At 46.6% G+C, this 27673-nt stretch overlaps 2 protein-coding genes across 4 annotated transcripts; one reads left to right on the top strand and one right to left on the bottom strand.

Annotated features, from left to right (window-relative positions):
- The first annotated feature begins 881 nt into the window (after window positions 1-881).
- BBLN (bublin coiled coil protein) lies at window positions 882-4462 on the top strand. The gene is made up of 2 exons (XM_075519902.1): window positions 882-1046; window positions 4169-4462. The coding sequence occupies exons 1-2, from the start codon at window positions 953-955 to the stop codon at window positions 4360-4362; spliced, it is 288 nt and encodes a 95-aa protein (XP_075376017.1). The 5' UTR covers window positions 882-952; the 3' UTR covers window positions 4363-4462.
- CIZ1 (CDKN1A interacting zinc finger protein 1) lies at window positions 4016-25195 on the bottom strand. 3 transcript variants are annotated; one of them, XM_075519900.1, is made up of 16 exons: window positions 24918-25195; window positions 22726-22841; window positions 20040-20206; window positions 18835-18970; window positions 17865-17925; window positions 14978-15057; window positions 14545-14624; window positions 13327-13509; window positions 12844-12974; window positions 12340-12424; window positions 11618-11731; window positions 11095-11274; window positions 10369-10438; window positions 9163-9284; window positions 6224-6434; window positions 4016-4221 (listed from the first exon to the last, which is right to left on the bottom strand). In XM_075519900.1, the coding sequence occupies exons 1-16, from the start codon at window positions 25013-25015 to the stop codon at window positions 4202-4204; spliced, it is 1854 nt and encodes a 617-aa protein (XP_075376015.1). In that variant the 5' UTR covers window positions 25016-25195; the 3' UTR covers window positions 4016-4201. The 3 variants fall into 3 exon arrangements, with proteins under 3 accessions (XP_075376015.1, XP_075376013.1, XP_075376014.1); XM_075519898.1 differs by having other exon boundaries at window positions 4016-6434; window positions 24918-25194; XM_075519899.1 differs by lacking the exon at window positions 13327-13509 and having other exon boundaries at window positions 4016-6434.
- Window positions 25196-27673: the final 2478 nt, after the last annotated feature.

The raw sequence follows: 27673 nt of genomic DNA, 5'->3' as shown, positions 1-27673 counted from the left end.
TCGGTGACGGGTAGTGCGGTTACCCCACAGAAAGGAGAAGAGCTGGCTGCGATGTTAAATGAGGACATAACCTTTTCTTCTTTGCCCCAAATACCCACTTAATAACAGAGTGCTCAAACTGGGTTTATCTCAGGAGCGCTGCTTGAATTAATGCTCCAATTGCAAGTTATTTTCATCCCAGTGACATCTCTCCCGGGGATGAAAAAACCACGCAGCGGTTAGATCTCAGGGCGCGTGAGATACGACCGACACTGGGCCAAAGACAAGAAAGGGCAAAGTGAGTTGTGCTCGTTCCTTCAGGGATGAGGAGGTTTGAAGGTGACCTGAGGGTGGTTCAAGCCGCTCAGGGGATGAAGCAGGGCTGGTGAATCGGCTGCATTTTGGAGTTCAGCAGCAAAGCTCTCGTTGCTATGGCCTCAGCGCCCGCAGAACAGCCCAGGGACTCCTCCCGGGAAGAGGTGCAGGCCTATTCGTATAGATCATAAGCCGCCTGGGGAAAGAAGAGCCGGGTGCCGATGGCGGCCCCTGAGGACAAGTTCACTTCGTGCCCAAACGCACTCGCTTGTGCCGGTGTGTGCTGTGGGACAGCCCAGGGGACAGGGAGCCTTGGGGTGGCTGAGGACGCCGCGGGGCAAGGAGACAGCTTCGCTTTGGGAAGGCGCTTGAGGAAAGGAAGCGGGGAGCGCGGAGCTGGGCGCGGAGCTTCCCCCCGCACCGCGCGCTGCCCTGTGGGGCCGCCCCGCTGCCGGCGAGCACCGCTCGCCGCTCCCGCCCGCGTACCGCCCGCCCCGCACCCTGCGCGCTAACCACAGGCTTTACCCCAGCGCCGGACGGACGGCCTGCGTGACGCGCGCGGCGCCGAGCTTTCCCATTGGCTAGCGGCCCTGCGGGCGCACCGACGCGCCGTCCGGGCGGTTCCGACGGGCGGCTGCGGCCTCGAGCGGGCGGCGGGATGTCAGGGCCGAACGGGGAGCCGCACGTGCCGGTGGGCGGCGCCGGCGGCAACGACGACGACGACGACGACGGGGAGAGCTTCGGGGAGGAAGGTGCGTGGGGGCGGCCCGGGGCAGTGCCGCTCTGCCCGGCTGCCGCCCCCGAGCCGGCGGCCCCGCTGGGGCTGGGTGGCCTGGCCTGGCCTGGCCCCGCGGGTCTGCCGGCGCGGGTGGCAGCGCCCAGGTGTTCGCAGATGTTCTGCTGCGAGCGGTGCCCGACGCCACGGGTGCGCCCGCTGCGCGGCGGCGGGGGGTGAGGGGCTGCGGGGCGGGCGCGTCTTGGGATGATTCCCGGCCAGCCACGGGGCGCTGAGCGCTGCCTCGGGGGAATCGTTTTTTGGTTTTCTTGTGAAAAGGTTATTCTGTGCTTTTGCTGGTGTACGGGGCGCAGATGACAAAGGAGAAAGAGAATGTTCAGACTTTGAACATGTGGGCAGATCTGGGAGAAGTAGTCATGGGTGGAAAAAGTTAATTTAATGCAATTAGCTTGGAAAAATTCCACTTTTGGGCATTTTTACAGTGCCTGGGTATGAAATTTCTGATACTGTCCTAACCAGTTAGAAAAAGCCAATGGAGGAAGTGAGATAACAGCAGAGCTGTAATGTGTGCACATGGGTCATTCTTATAATTGGAAATCTTTCCAGGAGTACGCACTTCGCTACTCTTCTCTTGAAAATGGTGAAGAGTTTGGTTATGCTGTTTCCCAAAACACCATTCAGTTTCCCCATGTGACCCACGCAGGTGAATCTCGCAGTTGTGGCTGTGATCCACCTGCAGCGACAGGAGGAGCATTTCTGCCCTGAAATACCCCAAGAACGTTCACTGCTTTGCACCATCACAGCAATTTGTGTTTCAGACTTTTTGAAGAGCTAACAGACACGTTGGACGCAACGGAGAAAGTCACTATATCTGATCTACATTGAGTCTCTGCATTAAGTTGTTCCGCCTGTGATTAGCTGGGGCTTTGTGTGCAGTAGCTGGTCATAAAGGTCTGTAGCTATTTCCTGGTCTTGTGGAGCTGAAGCTGTGGATCACTTCCTTGATCTCAAATAGGAAACCTTATTTTTGGCGACTGTTCTTGTAAGAATGCAGAGGAGTAAACAATGCGATTGCCATACTCCCAGTCAACATTTCCATTAGGGGATGTGGTTAAGTTTCCACAAAAATACACCAAGCCTGCAGCTAACAGAAGACAATCAAATAAAATGTTTTTACAGCTTATTTAAAAATTGTTAATTTTTTTTTCACTTCCCAAAGCTGCACAATTTATATAGCCTTTGCTTGAGCTCTAGGCACTGAGAACAATTAGGCTCCTGCTGTGATTACAGACTTCTTGCCAAGCTGATGAATAATGTTACTTGTCAGACGTAGTTACCGTATCTGCTTGGGATCTGCTCACCATTTAATTGGACTGCAGTGCATCAAATACTAGGTTGAAGTTAAGAGCTCTAACTCGTGGACATTTAGGTATCACATACCTTGGAACAGGGTGATAACTGCCGCCTTTTTGGAAAGAATGTGTCTGTGGGATTGATTTTTAAATGCAAGGACACAGCAGTGCTCTTGCTCATAATGCCAGCTCTGCATATACCTGCGAGGCCAAATTTTTGTAAACAAGCTTAAACGCACCATATGCAATTCTCAGAAGAATTAAAGGCTGCAACACTGCTGTGAATGGCTCCAAAGTAGTATAAGAAAAGGACAATTTTTTTTAATAATGAAACTTCTCCTTTAGCTATTAAGAGTGCAAATGACTGCAATATTTAAATAGTCACAGTCCTTTTAAAGCTGCCAGTAATGGCAGCACCTGGGCCTGCTGTGCTGGGGGCTCTGGGCACCCTGCCTACAAAAGTGCCAAGGAGGCAGCCGAGAGGGGCAAAGTTGGGCTTGTGAGGCTGGGGGATTTCAGCACGGCTCGACCCTCATCCACAGGACAAGGGTGCCCAGAACACATCCTCATCCTCCTCACTTTCTCTATATGCTCCGTTAGCTCAGAGCAGTGCTGCAGCCAGGCACTGCATGTGTCACGCTTGGCTCTGACGCTCCGCCAGCTGCTCAGAGGAGCTGGTGGAGAAGAGCCAGCCCCAGCCGGTGACGTGCGGGCTTGTCCCACCCACGCAGGCATCCTTCCCTATCCTGCAGCCCACGATCCTCACAAATGTCAGCCCACAGGTCACAGCTCACCGCCTGCCCCGCTGCACTCGCTCAGCTAGCGTGGCTTCAGAAAGGAACATGGGACTGGCTCTGCCTGGGGTCTCCTGTAACTGCCTGGGGTTCCTGAGTAACTTGTCAACAGAGGTTTATCTTGCCTGCTTTTTGAGTCTGTTATTCTTCAGGATTGTGTGAATATTGCTTGGAGCAGTCCAAAAGCAAGTGTTTCATCACAGTAGCACAGCTATCTTCATCTGATTAACAGTGCTAATACGCTTTGCTGTGAAATGCCATTGTACTGAGGCTAACGCTTCTGCACTTGAAACAAATACTGTGAATAAGAAACTGTACCTAGAGGACCAACTGTCAGGATCATCCCAAATGAGTTTGGTTTTAATCTGAAGTACCCAAAGCCTTAATGGTGCATGAAAATCCTGCAGTTGAACTTGGTGCCCCACACTTAACTTCCCTTTGGAAATAATGGTGCCACTACCAGCACCTTCGGGCTCATCCCTGCTCCTGCCACAGCAATGGCTGTGAACCCAGCCAGGCCCTTGTGAAGCACATCCACAAATAATTCACTGAATGTAGTAAACACTTTGGCATGCTGCCAAAATGCCTGCACCATCAGGAAAGATGATCCCCAAGGCAGCTAAAAAGGCCAGCTTGTCCTTGGAGTTTATTTGGTACTGTTGCGATGCGGATCGCTGCGCGCTAGCACTCGGCCTGCGGTCAGCTATTTACGTACAAGATCAAAGGCTGTCAGATATGCACAGAACGGGCGTGGACTACCCACAGGTACCTTGCCTTAGATCTTGTTAATGCTCCTCCAGCTTCCCATTGGTCTCATTTGATCAGGAACACAACACATGCAGGATTCAGTTGCATTTTACTTCACGCACCCAGTGGCAGATAAAGCACAGCCAAAATGCTGTGGGCATGTTTTGCAACAGCTCTTACTGCCTTCACTGACTGCAGTGACAACATACTTACGTTGTTCAGTCTCTCATTTCCCTTCCTTTTAGAATATGCAGCAATAAACTCCATGCTGGACCAGATCAACTCCTGCTTGGATCACCTGGAGGAGAAGAATGATTATCTACACGCCTGCTTGAAAGAACTGCTGGAGTCCAACCGCCAGACCCGCCTGGAGTTCCAGCAGCAGAGCGAGCAGCAGAACACGGAAGCTGATGTGCAGGGATCACAGCCTCCTGTCTAGCGTGCTGGCCACAAACTCTCAGTTGAAACTGCTAAAGGGACATTTACCGGTCACCAATTTAACGTAAAACTTGAATAGAAGAGGTACCTCGTGCCTGTTACTTGTTCCTTCCTGTGGTTGTGTCCTGCCATTCACCTACATGTCCTGTTTTTCTTTAGCTGTGTGATAGGTGCAGAAGCAGACAGGTGGATGTAGGAGAGTTGTTTCTTTTTGCTCCTAACATGAGCCTGGCACTGACACTTGGTTAAAGCTGGTTGTAGGAAACCTGATGCCATGCAGGTTGTTTGCAAGCAGGCCCTCTTCACAAAGAGGAAAAATGATCTCTGCTCTTTTGCACTGTTAAATCCAAGCAAGGAGTGTTATGGCTCTAGCCTGTTCCCTCAAAAACCACAGTATGCAGGGGCTGTCCTGTCTCCAAGCTTGCCCCTAAGTGTAACTCTGGTGACAGACTTTGAGAGGGGGGCTCTAGGCCAGCTCCTGCCTTGAAACTACAGCTTCCCCATTATTCACATTAACTGTGATGTAAGAAATATTGGCAGATGGTCCCAGATCACTGGACTCTTGACAACCTTCCAAGACAAGCTACCAGAGTGATGTTTTTGACTTATAATTGGAAGCTGCCTAACTCCTTAAGTTGCCATTAAGGACTCAGGCTTTAGAGAGAGGCAGAGCAGCCTGGTTAGCCCCCACCACAGCATTAGCTACACAGAGCAAACAGACGGGGGCCTGCCTCCTGTGAGCAGAGCCCTCCCTGTACATTTTGACAAGAGCGTGCATGAGCATTCTGGTCTGAAACCTTGTGATCTTGTCAGGATAGCCTGGGGCCAGCACTGTGAAACAAGTCTTACTGTTCTACTTCTGTAGAGTTAAAGGAGTTTTTTGGAAAGTTAAAGAAGTTATTTATAAGAAATCTGTTTTATTAAAATCAGTTTGAAACAAAATTTGTTCCTGAGAGTCTCCACTATGGGAACAGACCGTATTAAGCCTTGTAGTATTAACAAAGGACCAAGATACACATTCTTGCCTAGCTTAGGACACAGTGCTTGTCCAAGAGTGTGCATCTTTGAAAGGAAACTGTTCTGAGGAGCAGAATTGGGCACACAGTCTCCCAAGAGATAAACTTTTCCTCTGCCTGGAAAGGAAACGAGAGGAACTACAAAGAATTCTTAGTGACAAATAAGTCTGTATCCATCTACTTCACGAACTTTGTCCCCTGTGTGGAAATCACATTACCGTCTTCTTTCAAGTTCAACAATCCAAGCCTCAGTCTTCCACATATTTGCTGTATCCCAACTGTACAAGTAAGAACCAACACCATCCTGTATTAGACACACTAAAGCCAGGCTTATTTTATTCTTAAAATAAAAACAGCAGTAAAGTTGAAGGTTTTTGCTCTATTAAAAGACTCCGAAAATAAACATTTCCAGCAAATATCCTATGTAAAGGGCTCTCCCTTTAAGGCCACTCTATCTGGGTTTGCGCCTAGTAGAGCGTCTGCACCCAGCAGAGGTAAGACTGGCTGTCTCACCTTTGGCTAGGGAAGAAGGCTCTGCCACTGCCTCCTGGCCTGTGTTTGCTGCCTCATTCTGTCCTAAACCCCCTCCATTCCCTGGATCCTGGCAGTCGTCTGTGCCTTCCCTTCGCCTGGCTGCATTGGCTTCCTCCTCCTTAGACACAGCGTGTCCCAACAACTCCCCTATGGTGCGGTTCTCTTCAGGGAGCGGGCAATCGGCACTAGTGGTAGTGGACTTGCTCTCTTCCTGTAGATTTTCTTCTTCTACAACTATGATTCCACATACATCGTCAGTCATGCTGGCTAGGCTTTTGCCCTCTGCTACAGAGGTGGCCAGCTCACCCTTACCCTCCGGAGACCTCGAAGCTTGTCCTTGCAGGGCTGACAGCTCTGTACCCTCCTTGTCTATCCCATGATCATCATTCATCTTCTTGCTGGTATCTGCTGTTGTAGCAGGAGGCTGTTTCAGATCATCCAGCAATTGGGAGCTGGAGCCCTGGGAATGCAAAGGAGCCTCGGGGTAGGCAGCTGTGGCACGATGCCTCGCTGCCTTGTATCTCTGCAAATACAAACAAACCAATGTGAGAGACAAGCCCAGCTCAGCTACTGTCACTGCAGCAAGTAGCAGCTGGTCCAGGAAAACCTGTACAAAAACAGTGGTAAGTGGCAGCTAGAATCTGCAGGGGCACAACTTGTCTCGGCAGCTCTCCTGGCCTGGCTGCTGAGGCTTTCAAGCAGAGAAGGGTCAGCTCCTGTGAGGAAAAGTGGCGATATTAAAAATTGAAGTCCCTCTCACATGACTTAATGCTGAGCGAGTGCATGGCAGACCTGTGGCTCCTGAGACAAAAATCAAGTTTTGGCAACTGTTAATCTCAGTCAGACTCAGGACTTTGTAGATGTAACAGTGCAAGTGACAGCTCTTGCTTCAGCTACTGCCAGGACATAACTCTGGACATGTACCCTGTATACATGAGGCTATGCACTGCCCTCAGCTACAGAGATGTGATTTAATGTTTATCAGCGAAAGCAAGACTTAAGTTGAAAGCTTAAGATTTTTCACTCTGCTGATACAATCTGTACAGCCAGTGAAACTGTTGACAGGAACACTAAGATATCAAGAATATCTTCTTGTTACAAGGTACTGAGGTTCTCTACAGAATAAAGGTAAGCATATCATCAATAAAATGACTCATTTGCACAAGCTATCATGATGAACCAGTAGTGGTCTGTAAAGAGATTAAAATGGCTACTAGCCATTTCCAAGACTGGATTTCAGAAAAACAACTCTGTATAGCTATCTAACATGCAGTAGGAATCTGGTCTTCAAGAGCCAGACAGAGCATGAACTAAAGGAATAAAATAAAGCTCCCTCTTTTCCTCTCCACAATCAAGTCACTTTCAGCTTTCTGCTAAAGGGTCCCTTGAACTGGCACTAGCATTAGACCTGACAATTTAAGGAAACTATTTTGAGAGCACTGGCTTTCACCACTGCCTTAAGCAGTGCTACTGTAGTCTGCAATGTGGAATTACAGCACATCAGATGGGCAGCTTTACATGGTAATTCAGTTTATCATTGCAGGCTTGCTCTTTCCCTGTCCTCAAATAATGGGATATGCGCAGTATCATAACACACTGGAACTAGATCAGTGGAGTCATAATGTTGTACCCAAACTAAACCAGGAGCAAGCATGCCAATTTGTTTTCAGAGTGATGCTGTGAACTGCCTCACCAGCAGACAATTCTCTGCTTTGAAACCCTCTGCTGAGCTACTCTGATGAGAGTACCCCAGAAACTGGCAATGATTTAACTCAGACTGTGACAACTCCAAGGCACCTAGGCAGCCAAGAATAATAGTTATCTGCCTGCAGATATTTAAGATTGGACTTCTGTCATAAATAATCCCTCCAGGTCACTCTGGCATCCATTTGAAGAGTGTCTGATTTCAGCTCTAAGTGGGCCAAAAGGGAGGCATACAGACTGCTGCCGCAGTTTCACTCTAAGCTGATCTAAACTAAGCCAGGAAAACTGCAAGGCTGATTCCTTCATTCCTGAAATGACTAGCTGCAGGAGTGGGAGAGGATGAGCAACATGAAGAACAGCTGTGGTTGTCTTCTGCTACTTGCTGTTCCAAATCCACTGCTCTAAGCACTGGCTTCTGCAGCACCCCACCCCTTTCTGGAGGCCATGACAGTTGACTAAGAATAGTTAGCCTGTCTGAAGACTAGCAGAAAAACACTAAGTTTTTGGTTTTGGTTTGTTTTTTTTTTTTAAACACTAACAAAAGCTGGATACATCTGTGCTAGGGAAGCACAGTGGCTTTTGCTGGAGCAGGTTTTGGGTGCAGGCAGAGGACAAAGTCAGTGTGGGAGCCTCCCTCCTTGCCAGGGTCAGGGAATACCACTCTCCTGCACAGGCAGGGCCCAGGCAGTGGTCACGGGAGAGGGCAGAGACAGCGCAAGCCCTGCGTACCCACCACAAGCTACTAATCCAGGCCCCTCACCCCCTGCCAAGTCAACAAGGACAACGATGGAGGCAGATTCCAGGCCAGCCCAGTAGGAAAAGCTTCTAGATACGAAAGCAGCAAGGGGTAATACGGCTTCTTTAGGTGGAGCCAGTAAAGCAAAGGAACAGCATCAGTTGGCAGAGCTTTGTGCTAAGGAGTTTCTAGGAAAGGGTAGCAGACAGACAGACAGACTGACTTCCTGTTGCAGGCTGACCCTGGGGACAAAATGGACTCTCACCAGCTTGTAACTTCCATCGCATAAGGAGTCTGTAATTAAATTTCCAGATTTCTAAGGTGAATACCTGATTTTACCAGGCCCCTTCATGGATGAATCACACCCAAAATTTTGGCTAAAGGAGCTGTTCCTGCAGTATCGCATGAAAAGATGCGTATGTACCAGCTTTCTTTAAAAGGAACAGTCTCCGTCTCTTGTTCTTTCCGCATCTTGACCCACCTGTAATCTGTCTAACAGAGAAGAGGCCTAGACTGAACAACAGACTCCACAGGTTCAGCAAACAGAGCAGACACTCTGAGGAAGATTTCCAGCCAGAAATGGGCAACGAGATGACAGCAGCAGTAGCTGGGAAGCAGGACTGGACTGGTTGTAGATCTACAGGGGTGATGGGAGACAAACACAGAGCACACCAGGAGAAAGCTATGGCACAATGGACACCAAAGATGATGGAAATGAACCGAAGACAAGACAGCTAACGTGGTGGATTTGCTGAAGAGACACGCACGGGGGTAACAAATGCCAGGCCATGCAATCGCCAAAGGGTCTAACCTGAAAGTTCTCAAAATGCATCAGGGACTTGCAGTGTGCGAGCCGGGCAGCAGAGTCGCTATGGTAGAATTTGTGACACAGCCTGCAGAGGTAACCTGCGACGGGGACCAGAAAATCCAGGCCTGCGAAACGGGAGGGGAAGGGAAATCACAGATCACATTGAATGGAACTCAAATAATGAAAGCATGTTAAAAGGGAAGGGGAGGGCAGGGAGAAAAAGAAAAGTGGAAAGCTTTGCTTCTGTTAATCAGGGATTTGCAAGATGACTTGCTGAATATCTCATCTTACCATGGAATGGCTGTGTGGTTGATATTCAGAGAGAAATCTGGCTGCCAGAGCAAAGAAACTACACAGAGCATTAAGGGGAAAAAAAGGGAAGAAAGAATACAATGGAAAACTACAGAGAACATATGATCTAATGTAATGGGATCAAACCAAGCAGAAGACAGCAGGCGCGCAAGAGGAACACGCAGAGAACATTCACGGCATGAATCATTATTCCATCTGCCACACGATAGTGGAAGGTTACAGCGATATGGAAGATTGGTGTAAACAGAGCTCTCCTTGGGCACAAAACAGCCTCTGCAGAGCTGCCCTCCTCACAACACAAGTGGCCGTTAGAGGTTGGAAGTCAGAATCACTTACAGGGTGGGGACCAGAGATAGCCATCTGGAGGCAACACTGCCCACCAGTCCAGCCACATGTCTGAATAACTGCTAGGTAGAGCGTGGGGGTTCAGAAGCGGAGGAAACATGCATGGTTTGGGCTCTGGCAGAGAGCTCGATACTGTCAGTACTGCTCAGTATCCCCATACAAGCTGCATTTCTGTTGGAAAGCATTCTAATCAATATGCTTTCAGGCTCCATCTTTCCAGAGCATCCCTCATTTGCTACCTACTTTCTTCAGCACTCCTGCCCCACTCGTTTCATTTCCTACCTTAGTAAGGTATCTGGCTCTCATTCTTTCTTCTTCAAAGCAAAAGGCAGCTGACAAACATCAATCACATCCTTATGTTTTATCACACAGTAATAAAGCAACGTTTGGCTCTTTCTCCAGGCAGCAGTGACCTGCACCATTCCGATGCAGATGCTGAGCACTATGGCCCAAGAACACATTACAGCAGTAGGTAGAGACCATCCTCTTACAGATACAGCACGTGGCCAGAGAAGGCTCTGTAGGCCTTTGTGCTTAACTCTGCTTGCTTACCATAGGCTGTGTCTGGACAATACTTCTCGCTTCCTTCGTAATCCTCCAAAGATACTTCCTTCAGCCCAGTCTGGAAACCAAAAGAACATTAGTGCCTACTGTATCTATGCCAATTCCCTTCCTGGGCTCTTACACTTTTCTGGTAAGCTTGGGAGCAAACAGAGGATTCACATACCAGAGATAGAGTTGCACAGCATCTGGTTAGGGCCCGATACAAAACCCAATGTCAGGAGGCCAATTCATTACAAGGGTTAAAAACGCCCCTTGTACTCCAAGCCTGAAGTAGCTTAGCCATGTACCTCCTCCTTGGTAACTGCTCTCTACTGGGAAGACGATATTTATCAAGATAAACCTCCACACATATGTTTGCTATGAGACCAAGCTACTGCTGGGCTATTCAAAGAGACTATGTCAATGTCTTTGTCAGAAATTCTTTCCCTTGAAAAAATGTTTTTCTCCTTCTTATGCTCTTCAACAACAAGGTAATGTTTGAAGACACCAGCAGGAGCTGTACAGCACAGCAGAAACACCCTCCTGCATCCCACACGTAGTGCCTGATTCTCTTTAGCATCGTCCTGTGCTCTGGAAGAACCCCAGAGCCCTCCTGCTGTAGGGTGCAAGGTTGACTGGACTCTTGAAACCCTGAGCTCAACCAGTCAAGACCAACTAAGTCACACGAGCCCACAGCAGATCTCAGATCATTCCTTCTCCTTTTGCATGGCATACCTGCTTGGCAGCAGAATCCTCATTCTCTATGAGCACTACATCAAGGTCTTCCTCCTCACCAGCTCCCCCCTCCTCCTCCTCCTCTTCATCATCATCATCTTCAAAACAGCCAACAGCATCCACTGTGATCAACTCCTCCGAATCTTCTGGGCTACCCAACTCCTTCTCTCCTAGCCTCACCTGTCAGGTACAGAAAACAAAGATCAGATCAACTTTACACTCTCCATTTAACCAAGGAAGACCCCAGACTCTGAACAGACTGCATCTGATGAGTAGAAGGGACTGCAAGAGAGGCACAAAGCTATCTCGCTTCTAGACACATCTAACTCCTTGTCCCTTTTTCACTCCATTTCTTTACGCTCTAACAACTGAAGTCCAGCAAAAGATGAAAACTAAAACAGCACTGGAAGAACTGCATGTCTTCCTTTCATGCCTACAATATAGTCAGGGAAGCAGAAAGTTAACCTGCTCCATAGTGTAGCTGCCTCCAGTCCTCCGCAGCTCTCCACTCAGGCAGTATTACCTCTTTGACTTTCTGTTTGTGCTCAGGGGACTTCATATGCTCCACAAACTTGCGAGGGGTCTTGAAGTGGCGGCTGCAGACAGTGCAGAAAGGACGAAGCGAGCGTTTGGCCAGCTAAGGAAACAGTGACAATTCAGTAAGTCACAAGAGGCACCACTTTGGAAGAATGCAGATAAATCTTGAGTGAAACAAAGTCACAGCCCTGCATCTAAAACAGGGACACCCCAAAGAGAGTCTTCTTTTCAGCAGAAAGGACTCTCTAGCTCTTATCTGCCAAAAAGATGGAAAACACGCAGAGCAAAACAAATGTTGCTTATAAAAGGTGTTCTGGCACTTCTCCCCTAGGAGCCAATAAATACGATGGCTTTCCTAAATTTTAGCTTGAAATTTACAGGCTGCCCACCAATCCCTCCTTTCAATTGATTAGGTGAGTACGATAGGCCACATTTATTGAGAAAAGTCAAAAATTATAAACTAGAAGTGCTTCAGACCATACCGACATAGCATGACAACTGGAAGTTCTAACAGTGCCAGTGTTCAGAGGCAGCAGGTAGCATGGCAGTGCCCTTAGACAGTGAGGATGTTACTGGCAGAATTTTATGTGCATCTCTCCACTCCAATCACTTTTCCTTTGCTGCTTGGGGAGCAGGAGATGCTAGACACTTCCATTCAATCCCCACAAAAGGTCAGTGCAAAGATTAAATCCATGCTACGGTTGTTACCTTGTGTTCTTGGGTCCTGCGATGTTTGATTAGATCCCCTGTGAAGTGTATCTGACAAGTGTTACACCATCGCTGCTGGGTCTCTCTGAAGTGACAATGGATATATCTGTAAGTCACACCTTTTTACATTCTCCATGGAATACTGCAGTTTGCAATCTGTTCTCGGCATTGTTTTCCCCAGCATTCCTATCTTTACAGGCTCGGATTTATCTTCTCCTCTTCCCAGCCATTTATATGTGTTGCTTTAGCTCATGCTGACAGAAAGGCACCAGTTAAAACAAGTCTCCAACCTGATCTGCTGTATTAAAAACTACACAGCAGGTCAAAGTCAACACTGGTATCCTTCAGGAGGAAGAAAGCTGCCTGAAGGAGATCAAGGCCCCTGAAACCAGAGGGATTTTGTACCTTACCTAGAACACAGGGGCACCCTGGTGCAGCGAGGAATTTTAGAACCCATGTAGGTGCACATTCAGATTGTGTTTTCTAGCGCAGACCAACACTTACCCATCTTTCTCTGCCAGCACCTTCTGCTCCTTCACCATGGGCAGTAGTGAAACAAAACAAACATTGCTCATATGCTGAATCTCCCCAAGTCGCTGCTGGTGCTGAACTCCAGCCATGTGGGACTGGAAATTCTGAGAGAGAGGTTAGGAGAAAAATCCATTTAAATGTATTCAAAATACAGAAAATAACAGGTATGAGCTATGCTTTCCATTCTCTTGACTGCCGTTTAACAATGAAACGGTATAAAAGCTTAAGAGCATGGCTGCCGGTGGATCCACCCACATTCGCTCTCTAGCAGGTTGCTTGCCAGCTCCTCAGGAGAGGTTTATTTTATCTGCATGTTTGTCACCATTTTTTATGTTCCTCGTTCCCAAAGCATGAGCCCTTGCTAACAAGTCTCCTGCTGCACCTCCCCATGGCAGCTGGCCATCTAATTCACTTATCTTGACCACCCATATCCCAGTCAGACCTGTGGATTTTTACCTGCTGACTGCAGCAGTTGGTCTTGCAGATATAACAGTAGAATTTAAGGACTGATTCAGGGCTTGGATCAGCTGTGCCCACCTCGCAGGTCCAGTGCCCTGGTTTCAGAGCTGTTGTACTGATAGCTCTGCTCTCACTGCTTTGCTGGATAGTCACTTTCAGTGAACCTCCAGAGCTCAACACCTGCCAAAAGAAGGAGTCAAGTCCAATCTCTCAGTAGAAGACCCTAAAAATTACACTCACATTTTGTACGTGATCTAAGCTCTCTACCCCTTAAGAAAATGCATTTAAGCTTGAATCCACAGGAAGCTGATCAGAAAGACTCTCATACACACTCCTTCTCACAATGCTTCTAAATCAGCGATCCCTGTGTACCGATGGTTGTTTCTACAGTCTCTGTAGACACTGTATGATCTAGTCTCTGGAGACTGGAGCAACAAACAATGTGTTGGTAAGGGACACGACCAGCTCGTGTTTCTCTACTGCAGAACTAAAGACAACTCAGCACCACACCTGATGGAGTAAGGAACTCAAACAACGGCAGGATGATACATTCGATCACATCAACAAATGTCTCCAATTATGGAAGACTATCAAGTCTGATTCACACCATGGGTTAAATCTTTGTCTGCTTACAGATTTACGCAGCATAAGATCCTGGTTTAACATCTAGCATGTGGGCAAGGTATTTAAGGCAAAAGACCGTCAGGTTGCTGGCTTCACCTGTGTCTCATTTTTCCAAGCTGCCTTTCAAAAGCACAGACTCCCACTATCTGCTCATACCTGCTGTGATGGCAAGTGCCACAGCAGCTGCATCTTTACTACCATGACCTGAATTTTTTCACATCTGCTCTTCAGCAACATAAAGGATGTATTTAGCTATGGCTCTCAATACATATATTTTTCAGTGGCTCTTTCAATTCAACTTTCCATCTTTCTAGATAAATACTGAAATCTTAACAAACCCCAGCAACCACAAACAGCCAGCAATACGTAAGGTACAGGCTAGCAGAGGTACAAAAGCAGCAAGTCAGAGCAGACTGCGCACTAATTGCAGACATATTATGCCTTATTGCCAGGGACAACAGCTTACAGCAGGAGACAGAGCTCCAGACGTGGGTGCCATCTGGTTCCCAGTGGCAACGAGCTTCTCTGGGATGGAGGGGGAGGTTGTATGTTCTGCACCACCCCAGCCTGCATGGAGTGGTGTCTACTCACCTCAGGAGCCTTTGGTTCCTCAGAGAATTTCCTCTCTTTAGAGAGATCTTCAGCTGTGTACTCCTTTGCATTGTCTGTACCTAGGAAGAGAGAGTCCTTTTAGCTGCCTTAAATCAAAATAGCAATGACAGAAAAAACAAAGCAGCAGGTGAACTCAGGGAGCTTTCCTCACAGTGCTGTTGGCCATAAGCCCAGTTCACAAACTTTTCTTCAAAGAAATCCTTATTAAAGAGGAAAACTTCCCATCATTTGCATTTGGTAGGCAACAGGTTTTAGGGGACTATGTTTGGATTTGGTTCCTCGATTTCTCCTCCTTTCCCCATCCTGTATGACTGGAGGAAGGACATTTCTGATGAGACCCATGGGTTCTACAGATGCTGATCTACAGGTGCAGTTCCAGCAAGGAGTGCCCTAAAAGTGCAAATCAACTCACCATCAGCTCGGACATGGGTGCTTGACTCTCCTGCTTCCTTGCCGTCTGTGGCATCCTCTAATGCAGACTCCTCAGTCACACTTCAAGGATATCAAGAAAATAACCTTATTTGCCATGTTACAAAGAGATTCAGAAGACATACGAAGGCACAGGTTGGGGTCTAAGCTACCACACTCTCCACTAAACCCCCAAATCAATAAGCTACTGGAAGTGGTATTTCAGGCAAGGATTCAGCAGAAATAAATAAAAACAATGAAGAGAGGGCATTCTAGAACAGATTCAGAAATAGCAGCCCAATAATCTGGACAAGAAGGTCACAACTGATTTTTTGGATCACTGCCCTCTCCTGCAAAAGGCCTGCAGGGAAATAAGTTAAAACAGGAAATATTCTTAATAAGAGCTCTGAGAGCTCACTCCTGTCTTGACTGGTGACCTGCAGGGAAAGTGCAATACCCGCACAGTACTCCAGGCTGCTCTGTGCACGAGGAACAGAGACCTGTCAGAACTGAAGGGGTTCTCAATGGTATCTTACAGGGATTTCATCATCGCTGCCTGCTCTATTTGTCACAGTTGTGTTTCGTTCCAGAGTCCCTACAGTTCTGCTTGTGGGGGAAGTGGAGCTGTACAAGACACAAATCAAAAGGACTTTGCTTTGGTTTATTTGGTACTGCTGATCTGCTAAGGAGAAAAAATATCCTGAGGGGACTGCTGAGAATGAACAGTTGACTTCCAGAGGGCACAAAGTGTACTTTACAATGTCTTTCTCCATCCCCCATTTTTCCATCAGGGATAACACTTTTCACCATGGCTTGAATGTCTTCTCTCTCAGGCCAGCTCAATATCCCACCCTGGTGTCCTTCTGCCAACAGGGAGCAGCACATTCTGCACAAGCAAGAACGCAGACTGTGCAGGTACTGCATCCAGTGATCCAAACACACACCCCCTGCATAATTTATCAGATTGATAAGTGATAATGTAACTGGGTTACATGGCTATAAATATGCAGCAGGGTTTGGGCAGTGCAAACATGGAGAAAACAAGAGTGGCTGGCATTATTTGTCAAGTGCTGCCAGCAGGCTCAACACTATACCACACACAGATGGTGACAGCACTCCAGGGCAAGGGTTTGCAGTCTAAACTGCAAATCTAGGGAGCAATCTAAGGGAGCAAAAGCCATCACGAGCATGATCTAAGGAGGAAATGGTATTATATGGATACTTGTCAGGCCATGCTAGAAGTGGGTGTTCAAGGAGGATTTGAAGATGATGAGTGCTTTCTGCACTGGAATGAGGATGTTGTTCCAAGCATACAGATGGTACATAGGAGAAAAGGCAGAAGTGGGAAAAACCTGAAACGAAGAAGGAGGCTGGTATTGCTGGCCAAAGGGAAATGGAACAATGAAGCACAAAACAAAAGTTTGTGAGATGGATGGGGGAATGCCCTTCTCATCTGTGAAGGGCAATATGAGAACAGTAAACTATTTTTTTCAAAGATCCATCATCTGTTCATCGGAAGTAAACAGAAACACTTCAAAAAAAAGCTAAGGAATGATCTATTCTAAGTAAATACCAGCCACAATACATGCATCAAATCTGGCAGTCCCCAACTACTGCTTAGGAGAGTATTTTCCTAACAGCAGGCTTGCTGCAGTGAGATCTGTCATTCCTCAGACTTAATTCTTTTTTCAGTGTATGTAACAGGACTTTGATTAATACCCTACTGAATATTAATGCCATTAAAATTAAATTAGCTTTGGCAAACAGATTAACAAAGCATACAATCAAATGCATTTGACTTAGCTTTAATTGAATTTATTCACTTTCTTGCTAATCAGAGTCCGTAACTCATGATAGACCCTGCTCACATAATATTTATCACTCTTTAATGTTTTACATGATCAAGGTAATATCTGAACATCAAAGTAATCCTGGAATATTCTCCCTAAAGCTAGCCATTAATCTCTAATCTACAGATGGGAAACAGAGAGGTGAAGAAACTTGTCCGAAACCATGCGGTGAATTGTTAACAGGGAAGATAAGAGGACCCAGGAGTCCTGACTCATAGTCATTAACATATGTTGGAGAATTCTCAAATCAATGCCTCCAGAAATCTGTATTCACTCCCTCCTCTTCTCCCTCTGCACCAGCTAACAGCGACAGTTCGGGGCGAGGTACGGCACGGTACAGACGGCACCAGGAGCTCCGTGATGTGCCTTCCCACTAGATGGCAATACAGCCTTGTCTGTTCCGTCCTGCACCCAGGGAGGCAGGGAGTGCCAAGACGGGCCTGCCATGGCCAGCATGCCTGCGCGCTGCACATCCCTTGCAGGTAATAGGATTGCCTTTGTCTATTTTTACCCAACAGACAGGGGTACTGGCAAGACAATCTTTGCAGAAGGGATACAAAACTCAACACTCATGGATACAGGCTTGGATACTAGGGAGTATTGATTCTCTTCCCTTTCTCATTCCTCAAAATAAACTACCCTCTCCTACACCTACTCTAACCTAACATATTCCAAGGTTTTTCCTCTCTGCTGATACACAGCTGCTCATTTCCCTTTTTGACATTTAGTGAAAATTAGAGAAATATATCAGAATAGAAAAGAACCTCTCTGCTTCTTAATCCTGCCAGAACACATGAGCAAACTCCACTTTGTTGCATCTCTTATTTTTCGTTCCCATAGTTGGATCACGCATAGCAGAGACCCTACAACACCCTGGATCTCAGCAAGCATCATGAGATTTTCCAAATTATCCATGAACATCTGAAATACCTCCGATGTCCTAGACATCAGGCCAGTACAGTACAGCCCTAACTATTAGAAAATAAAATTAGACAATAATTCTAAACCCAGTAACTATATCAATACTCCATTCAAAAATACCTCTTCAGTCTTTTCGCTGCAGGCTCCGTGTTCAACACAGATTCTGTTGGAGTTCTTGGCTCTGCAGGAACACAGAAGGAGATCTCCTTAGCAAAGCAGCCCATCCCACCTTGAGCATGTTCCCTAACTGAATGGCCAATGCCAATAAAGCTCCGTTAGAGCAAATAATACTATACACTTGCTTATTCTGAATTTGAGAATTGTAGTGACAAGGTTAGATAATGACCTAAGAGATTCGAGTTTTATTGCAGATGTCACTGTATGAGGTGTCATCCAGAAGAAATCTATTATCTACTAAGTGGGTCTTAGTCCTGTGTCTAGGTGACAAGAGCCCAGATGATACAAACATTAATATAAGCCAAGGTGGCATATCTACCTGCCAGCAACCATTTAATCAGGTAATTTTCCCCACTGCATATGCACTGGTCACAGCCTCATCGTATGCCTGCATTTTTAGATGAGGCACTCTTCAGTCAGAAATAACATTCCCACTCTGTATTGTATGCGACGCTGTAAGAGACTCAGTGCCAGCAGTTTCTGTTCTGACAACTGGAGTACAAGTACTCTTTCAACTCTTTTCCTTAGCATGTTGATTGCAACTGGTTCTGCTTCATGTGTTTGATTCCATGAGATGCTGAGTTCAGCATGGGTAAGGCAATGTGGAAGCTTTAATTTCAAACCAGTTTTATTTCCCCCCTCCCCCATCTTAAATGGGGCTCACTGTCAAAGTGACTTCTGAGAGGCTTCTATGCAAGAGATATGGAGCTAGCTTATAAAAACAAAAAATATCCAGGAAAAAAGGCTATATGAAGCACATAGCAGAGGGCTGTCACAGGCAGTTTAAGTATTTACAATTAGAGAGAAATGTAGCTGATTAAGACTAAAGGAACCTCCAGTCTTTGCTGCAGGAATAGCAAACAGAAATTCATCATGTCTACAAGTGTTTGTTTCACTACAGGCTCCCCCTTACCTGTGGATGGCGAGGAGTTGTTCTGCTCTGACCCTGCTTGCACCCCCTCTGGGATTTCCATTTTCTCATCACCTTGTGTCTGAGATGAAGAACCAGGATCTAGTTCCCGCTTCCTGTCAGGGACCCTCTGGAAGTCCTGCAATGGGCAGAGAGTCACTGCCTCTCTGCCCATTGCAGAGAGGACCAAAACTCTCAGTCCTTCCTCAAATCCAACACACTGCCCAAAGCACCAGACTTTTACTGTGGGGCAGGAATAGGAATTCCAGCACATGGTAATGGAAAGGAATAGATGGTTTATAATGGACTGTCTTGCTTCAGGCAAGTTTACATGGTTAAACAGAGCAATGCACTTTAATTCCACAGGCAGCCCATGACATTTCTCCAGTGCTTTAAGCAGCAGTTGTAGGAGACCCTGCTGCTTGCAGAGAGTAGGATCATTTTAGAGGCACTCTGGCAAGAGGTGCATAGGCAGGAAAAAAGAATAATCCCAAATAATCCCCCTTCCTTTCAACTCTGGAGAAAGGACAGTCCAAGAGTGGAAGCCTACCTTATCCAGCACATCTTTTTGACAGAATGGGACCAAATATGCAAAAGCTAATCTAAGAGGAGGGAAGTACCCGTCAATTAATCCAAGCACCATTTCCAAGATACAAAAGAGGTCTTAATGGTGGAAAGTGAGAAAGGTTTTTACACAAAAAATTGTAGATTTTACAAAATCCACAAGAACAAATATAATCCTGATCTTAAAAAAAAGGGAAAACAGCCCAGAGAAGCACAGTGACACGTCCATGGTAGGAGCAAGTCGTTTTGGAACAACAAACTGGTTTGGAAGGCTAACGGGGCAGAACTCTGGCCTCTGTGAAGAGCAAAGCACTCAGCCAGGATTTCTTCTATTGTAATTACTTTGAAGCTGGTATTTCTAAAGGCTCCTTTTATATCTTAGGTTTAAACAGTTCTGCTATGAGGAATTCTCTTTCTCAGGCAAGAAGTGACAAGAAACCTTTGCATCATAAAATGTAAATATGGACCACAAGAACCTTATGGATGAACTTATTTCTGCATTTCTGTCAGCAGCATAGCACAAAACATAGTTTTCATTGTAAGGCTCTCGCCTTTCTCTTTTGTTCTCCACCTACAATACAGTCAACTGCTGCAAGTGCAAACCAAGCACAAAGCTCCCGAACAGTTGGAAACTACAAGCCCACCTTGCGAAACGTCCGGTTCTGCCGCTGGAAGGGAAGGCTGGGGAAGCCCAACCGAGTGGGCTTTAACGAGACCCCAACAGGTGGTGGCCCTAGGAGGGAATGTCTTGTAGCCTGAGGGAAAAACTGCTGCAGTGCTGGCGCTGTCATGTTAAATCCACGCAGGTTTCCTATAAATGCAAACACACAGCATATCACCACCCTGCAGGGTGCAAAGGAGAGAGAAAATCTTCCACCTGTACAAGCAGCAGGAAGAGGGGAAGAGCTCCTCCACACAAGACCCTGTGCTTTACTGGGCACTGTATGAGTGCTCTATATTCCACCCTCTTCACTCCGCACAGAACAGAATTTGATGTGATAGCAACTATTACTATGTATCAGGCTATCTAATTATAATTGTCACTGCAGGCTAAGATCATTAGAGCAATTATTTGATCTGAGCACACTAGCGCTTGTGTTTGCAACAAACAAGGTCTCGTTTTACAGAAATTCTCTGTAAAAAAGGAAAATTCATCCCACATTCACGCAGCTGGCAGCTCACACCATAGTATGGATGCTGTTTAACACAGGCCAGCAACAGCACTCCATTTAAAACAACACTGGACTTTTCAAACAAGAGATTTCACAGTCCTCTCTGCCACCTGGTTATCATGCAACCTCAACATGTCAACCTAAACTCCGACACTTGAGACTCTGCCATTTCTAATTATAATGCTCTGCCTTCTGAACAGTTCTTTTCAGCATCCGCAGACTATTAACTAAGTCTCAACAATTTCTTACGAAGGCAGTCCTTGCTATCCCGTTTTCAGAGGTGAGGGAATGGAAGTGCCCAGATGCCTCAGCTACACCCTCAGAAGCTGTCCACCATTCTGGGAACCTGGACTCATATTGCGATTTTTTATTTCTCACGTGAATCAGTGCATACTCTGGCTTTTTAGAAGCTGCCAAAACAGGGCAGAGAAGTTTGGAGACAGGCACCCAAAATCTGAAAAAACAAGCTACACTGTTTAAAACCTGCAACACAATAGGAAGTATTCGTCCGTGTTTGTCTTCAAAAGTAATCTAATCTCTTATTACTTACCATAAATAATCTCTTACTGTAAAAAGACATAGCTGTATTAAAAAAAAAAAAAATCTATAAAGCAAGAAATCATCTCCTGCTCTTGGTTTAGTACCTTTAAAGAACCGCACATCTATTTCAACTTGAAGTATTTATTTTTTCCTATTCCCACTGCTGAAGCCACATACAGTCAATTAATTATTTATGCCGATGTTTCCCAGGTACAGAAATACTACAGCACCAGATATTCTTACACGTAACCCAAACCTGAATGGCCAAAAAAATCCAGATGCCCAAGAAGGGCCACACTGAACGTATGCGACCATACTGCACGTTGCCTGTGGCTCGCTGATGTAGATTATTGAAAAAGAAGTCACAACTCAACTCAGCAGGTAGAGGTGAAAAGAAGAGGAACAATGCTAAGTCAAAGTGCATGTAGAGTGTTCGTTAACATACCTTATCCTGCTCTTGTATCTAATTTGCCTCAAGTCCTTGGCATGCTATTTAAATACAACTTCTCAATAAGAGATTTTGCTTTAGGGAAAAGGTCAGCCCACGCTAACATCAAACATATCTGAAAGGAGTATGGCTGACTAGAGTGGAGTCAGACTTTTTTCCTGACACAAATATATACACCACTCTTCAGAATGTGGCTTGTCCTTTTTCACTGCCAGTTTCCCTACAACCTGAGAGAGATCTGTAGAGAGCCACTGGAGTCACTAGAGAGCCCTCTCGTTAAATGGGCAAGAGAGAACAAAAGGAGAGTTAACGACATGCAGAATAAATCTATTGTCTTCACATCTGGGCATGATTCACAGGCAAGATAAAAATTACAGGCATTAATCTAAACTAGGCACTTTAAAACTATCCCAGGTACTGATTTTCTGTGTTGAAAAGAGCTGTCAGGTTAAGACACGAGCAAAAATAAAAACATAGCTTTATTCCTAATATTTTTATGTCAGCAATGCTATTATTAAGGCAGCTTCATAAATTTGTTTTGAAAACATCACATCTTGCAAAAAAATCCACTTGTGGAAACACAGTGACAGAAAAACAGTGATATTATCCACCACACAAATGACAGTCATTTCAGGGAATCGAAATTTCACAAGACAATTGAAACCCAAACCATTTTTCACCACAATATACTTCATTTGTTCGTACCGCACTAAGTTTGGACAAAGGCAAGTGTCTATGGCAAACAAGATTAGCGTATATGTAAGACAATGAAACAAATTGTTTTAACCTTCCAACCAAGAAAGACAAACAAATAATAAAAATCTAAGTATTTTATCTAAATATATTGATGGAAGAATACTCTCTCCACCAAGTCTAAGAGGGAAGGCACATATTTAGTATCTAACCTGATACCTTCTAGTGCTACTCCCGGTTGTGAACAGTTGGGCATACGGGATTTTCAACAACTGAAAAACCTCTGTGTTGTGGACTATGGACAAAATTGAAGAGGAAAAAAAAAGAAAAAAAAAGAAAAAAAAAAAAAAGAGACAAACGGAACTGCCAAATACAAGGACTGCAATGGTTCAGCAAGAAATAGCCATACTATGGTTTCAGTCCATGAAGGATGATTAAATAACTCCAATAAGCAAGCGTCTCCCATAACGACAGTACCTTGCATCTGCTGCATGAGTAAGGCCCGCTGAAGCATAGGATTGGCATTGAGCAGCGATGGTTGATTTGTTGCCCGTAAGCTCAGCATCTGTTGCTGTTGCGGTGGTGGCAAACCCCTGGAAAAGAAGGCATTAATCATAAGAACCCAATAAAAACTGTACCCTTCAATTCCAGGCACCTACAAGTAGTATAAAACGGAGGAGCAAAGAACAGCTGAAATGCTGATATACATGCATGAAAAGATACCATACACCAGCACTGTATCCTCTTTCTTCCACTCTCCTGGAATTTCCAAAGCTGACAGATTGTCTATCAAGGAATTTGAGGTCAGAGAGAACTCCTTAGCACCAAGCCCACATAAAGCCTGTCAAGCAGCATAAAAAAAGCCCAGGAGCTGACTGCAGTTCTACAGAATTATGCAGCACTCGTCAGTAGAAACGAGCGATCTAGATCAGCAGCTACATTTAACACAACAACAAAAAGTAGTTCTAAAAACCAGGGAGTTTTCTCAGTAACTTAAAGCACATTTTTCCAAAATCGATGCCTCCCACACGGAGCCAGACAGGCCATAACTGTAAATGGTGCCCCCTAACTGCAAGAACCGGATGGAAAAATAAAGCACGGCCTTCATCTTTAAAACACGAGGAGGAAGAAGCGAGCAGAGAAGGACTCTCCAGCCCTAAGGAGGGTGGAGCAGACGTGAGAGAAAAGTCTGAAGAAACTGGCAGGCACTTCTTCAGGCAATTGCAAGGTCAGGCCCACCTCTAAGCACGACTGCTGACACAGCTATATCTGTTAGGGCTGTAAAGAGGTACAAACATGGATCAAAATATCCACGCTGACAAAACAAAACAACCCTCTTAACAGCACTTACAGCAGTTCATCTTCACGTTTGCTGCTCTAGATTGTTCCAGTCTCAGAGCTGAGATATTTATACCAGAAAAATCATACTTTTAAAGGTGTAAGATGCATCCCATGCTATCTTGCAGTCAGTCCCATACCAGCGTTTTAAGGGCAGCTTTGTTTATAGTACAAGACTTATGAAAATGGTAAAAAAGATTTAGAGAGATTTGTATTTCTAGCAGAACAGAAAGATTTCTGTTCTGTTCTCCCACATTTACCTCAGACACATATGCCTTATAAGGATAAAGGAATTATTATAATGTATTAAATAAGGAATTAACTTTCTTCTTAAATTCACATCCCTTTGCTTTGAATTTCCAGAGGCTTAACAGACAACACTAACTGCAAATAAATGCATCATTTCCGAGAATTTGTGTTAGTTCTACAAACCTCAGCTCATCAGGGACAACTGCTCCTAAGACCGTTATTTTCTCTCTTGCATTTTTTTAGGAAACCCCCGGCTATTTGCCTTTTTATTTCTGGCAGATGTAATTTGTCTTTTAACATACAGAACATGCTTTTCTCCACACCCCCCTGCCCCACAGTGCTCAGTCACATCCTCAGTGCCGGTGCCACTGCAGAAATAAGTTCGATAATCCCACCCAGGCCAGGAGACCCAGCCACAGAAAGAAAATAAATAAATAAGTGAAGTTCAGTAATAAAATAAAGTGTGTGTCTCTATTTAGGGCGGCTCAGTTAGGTGCGTATGAGCATTGCTGCGGGAGAAGGCGTTTTCCCCGGAGCCACCTCCTCGCTGCCTCAGCCCGGGGCCCGCCCGGGCCCTCGCCCGCTGTGAGGGAGACGCTCGGCCCCGGAGCATCCCCTCCCACACGCTCTGCCCGGGGTCACCCTACGCGCCCTCGGGGACTCCAGGGCGGGAGCGCCCCAGCGAGCGCAAACGCATCTCCACAGCGCTGGAGGAAGAGTTCAACGGCCGCGGCAGCACCCGCAGCCCCCGACCCGCCCCGTCCTCCCTCCGCACAGCGGGGTGTGCCGCCCCACAGCCCTCCGCCCTCCCGCAGACATCGCCCCCCACACCCCCCCTCCTCCCCAGCCGCCCCTCGAGGCCTCCAGCCCCCCGTCTTTACCCCGATCGAGGCCTGCGCCCCCACGCCCCCGCCCGCCGGCCCCCGTCTCTCTTTGTCGCCTTCCCCGCCGGGGGAGGGCAGGCCCGCAGCCAGCCCCACCGCGGCTTTCGCGGGGCGAGGAGGGACGGCGGGGAGGGAAGCGGAGGAGAGCGGTCCCCCGGGACAGGCCCGAGATCCCCGGCCTCGCGTAGCGGCGCTTACCGGCCTCCCTGCTGCGCCGGGGGGTGGTGGTGGTGCTGCTGCTGGAGGAGGTGCTGGAGCTGCAGCAGCTGCTGCTGGAACTGCTGCTGGTTGAACATGTCTGGGGAGCCCCGAGCGGGGCGAGCCTGAGACAAAACACGGGAGGGCGAGGGAGGCACCGGCTGCGGGGCTGGCGCGTATCAGCCCAGCAGCCATTGAGCAGGGGAGCCGCCGCCGCTGCCGCCCATTCATTCACTGAGCCGATCCCCCCCTTCCTCCTCCTCCTTCCCCCCGGGGTCATCGCAAGCAGCAGCCTGTGGAGGAGGTTTCCAAACTCCACCTCCCAAAACCCGCTCCCACCCTCCCCTGCCAGCGGAGCCCGCAGCCCGCCCCGCTCCCCGCGGCGGGGCCGGACCGGGCGTCGCGGCCCCTTCCCTTCCCCGCCGGCACTCACGGCACAGCCCGCAGTGTTCACCGCTCCCCGCCAGCCGCCTCCATCTTCCCGCCGGGGACAATAACCACCTGCCCGGCCCCGCTCCCCGGCCGAGCCCAGGCAGGAGGCAGCTCCTTCGGCAGGGCTGGAGGACCCGGCCGCCCCCGCAAGGCTCGGGATCAGCCCCGGAGCCCCCTCTCAGGTCGCCCCAGCTTGCAACACCTCCATTTCTCATCCCCCGCACGGAAGCGGGGTCCCCTGTCCCCCGAGAGGGCTGGGAGGGGATGGACGCCATCTGTGCAGGGGGAATGGAATAAACGGCTGAAGAGGGGGAGCAGATGGCATCCAACAGCGTGGCTTTTCTGCTCTTTGTTTTTTTTAAATAGTCCAGGGGAATCTTTGGTAACCATCTCTCGCCCAGGAGATGGAAAAAAACAACAGCCTCTGGCCATTCGCTGTGGTCACATCTTGGCAAGCCTGCCATGAGAACCTGGAAGAAAACAAACAGGGACTTTTGCAGTGTTACTCTGTGCTGTAGACCAAGATGACTTCTCTAGCAGGTCCATCTTTTTTTTTTTTTTGGTGAGTTTGCAGCAAAACCTTTCCTGCAGCACCTGTTTTCTCTAAGTGAATTAATTTTAAGGGTGTTCAGTACACATGGCCTCTGTATGAAAAAAATACTGAGACTGTGATTTCTTCTTATACTACACATAGCAAGGGTAAAGATGCATTTCTGCTCTTTGCTATTCCAGAGAATCCATCCTGAAATAATTTATAGTCTTATTATTCATGCCAATAAAGACTACTTGATTCATTAAAGGCCTTGAAATTGATTTTTAGCTGAAAGTATTGTAAGCTGAACACAGTTACTGGTGATATACAGTTACCATTAATATTTTTCAACACAGCAACATATGTTGATTTTTCCTTTGGGCCTTTTTATACCATTCTGATTTTACAATAATCAATTTGGAGATGACCATCCATATTAATCAATGACTGGCCATGTTAATGCCCAGAGTCCTTTATCCAGTCACAGCTGTCCGCACACAGAGAAAATGCTCTCCTGTTAAGCATTAAAGCTTAAGTATCATCCCAGGGAATACATACATGGAGCAGAAAACATACGTGGAGTCTTTTTCAAATCATTTTGCATCATTGATCTTTGCTCCTGTAATCATGCTATTACCACAGCTACTAGCCTGACTAGTTTGCACTGGAGGGGGAGAGGGTTCATTTGATGATCCTACAAATGTCCATATATTAGCCAGACATGCAAAAGACAGAATTCAGCTTCTAAAAATAACCTTAAATCTGAAATGGATGTCTCCTGTCCTTATTTCTACAACTAAAGTTCTTTTAAGTATTCTTTGTATGTAACATTTGGAAATCTACAAAGCAGCATGTTAATGAGATAGGCAAATAACTAAGTCTACAGTTTTTTTGTTGTTAGATATTACATTCTGACATAGTCTAGAAGCTCGCCTCAAAGCCTGGGCTTTATTCTGTGAGGTCCTGTATAAAAATTAAATAAACAGCCCTCAATAAGAGTTTATGAACATAAGCCTACAATTCACTGCACAGATATATGACTGCATTTGTTGTCTCACAAACGGAGGTCGTTACCCGGTGTGCAACACCCAATACGCACACAGAGCCAAGATACTGATTTATTTGTGGTTTTGTGCAAAACCGGGTGCTAGGTGGTAATTCCACAAAGCTAGCACACCACTCGTTCATGCAGGTACAATATTTATACAGTTTAGTTCTACATATGCATAAGTAATTACACAAAGCAGTTTTCTATTGGTCTAAATTTTCTTGTCTCGATCTTAAAGCTACAGTACTACTTTAACATTCTGCGCATGCTCAAAGGTGAGGGGGTCTCTGCTTGGCCCGGGGTCTCCAGCTCAAGGGGTGTGATTTTTAGTATTATAATGAGGATAGTTCCTGTAAGGGTGCTCCTTATCACACTTCTGCTAGCAGTTTCACATTGTCCAAAAACATCTTAATTAGCTTACATATTTCTCCAGGATGTGCTTTACTCCCAAGGACAGTAATTCTTGATTAGATGTTCCATGTTCCAGTATAAATCCCCCTTATCAACTTTTCGTACGTCTCAGCCTTCCATTAGCTTTAGAGCGCTCATCATAGCTAAGTGCTTAGGTCAGACCGATCTTCCATAAGTACTTGTATAATGCTGAATTTGATTGACTACACATTGAACACAAATCTGGACATGGATTTAGTCCTGTGCATTCACAACGCAAGTCAGGATTAGGGCTGTATGAAGTGAAGACATCTGCTGCTTTATCAACCTATGATCCAAAGGTTGATCTTCAGA

The sequence above is a fragment of the Mycteria americana genome, chromosome 17 (assembly GCF_035582795.1).
Source record: "Mycteria americana isolate JAX WOST 10 ecotype Jacksonville Zoo and Gardens chromosome 17, USCA_MyAme_1.0, whole genome shotgun sequence".
In the NCBI taxonomy this organism is placed as follows: Eukaryota; Metazoa; Chordata; class Aves; order Ciconiiformes; family Ciconiidae; genus Mycteria; species Mycteria americana.
Note: the sequence above shows the minus strand (reverse complement) of the source record. Positions and strands in the feature narration are given on the sequence as shown.

What these genes read in the sequence shown, in the direction of transcription:
- BBLN (XM_075519902.1), top strand. Translation starts at nt 953, where the DNA reads ATGTCAGGGCCGAACGGGGAGCCGCACGTGCCGGTGGGCGGCGCCGGC. An exon ending in GGAGAGCTTCGGGGAGGAAG is followed by an intron (nt 1,047 to 4,168) that starts GTGCGTGGGGGC and finishes CCTTCCTTTTAG; the next exon opens with AATATGCAGCAATAAACTCC.
- CIZ1 (XM_075519898.1), bottom strand. Translation starts at nt 25,015, where the DNA reads ATGTTCAACCAGCAGCAGTTCCAGCAGCAGCTGCTGCAGCTCCAGCAC. An exon ending in AGAACCGGACGTTTCGCAAG is followed by an intron (nt 18,971 to 20,039) that starts GTGGGCTTGTAG and finishes TGCCCATTGCAG; the next exon opens with GACTTCCAGAGGGTCCCTGA. An exon ending in AGGATTCTGCTGCCAAGCAG is followed by an intron (nt 10,439 to 11,094) that starts GTATGCCATGCA and finishes TTTGGTTTCCAG; the next exon opens with ACTGGGCTGAAGGAAGTATC.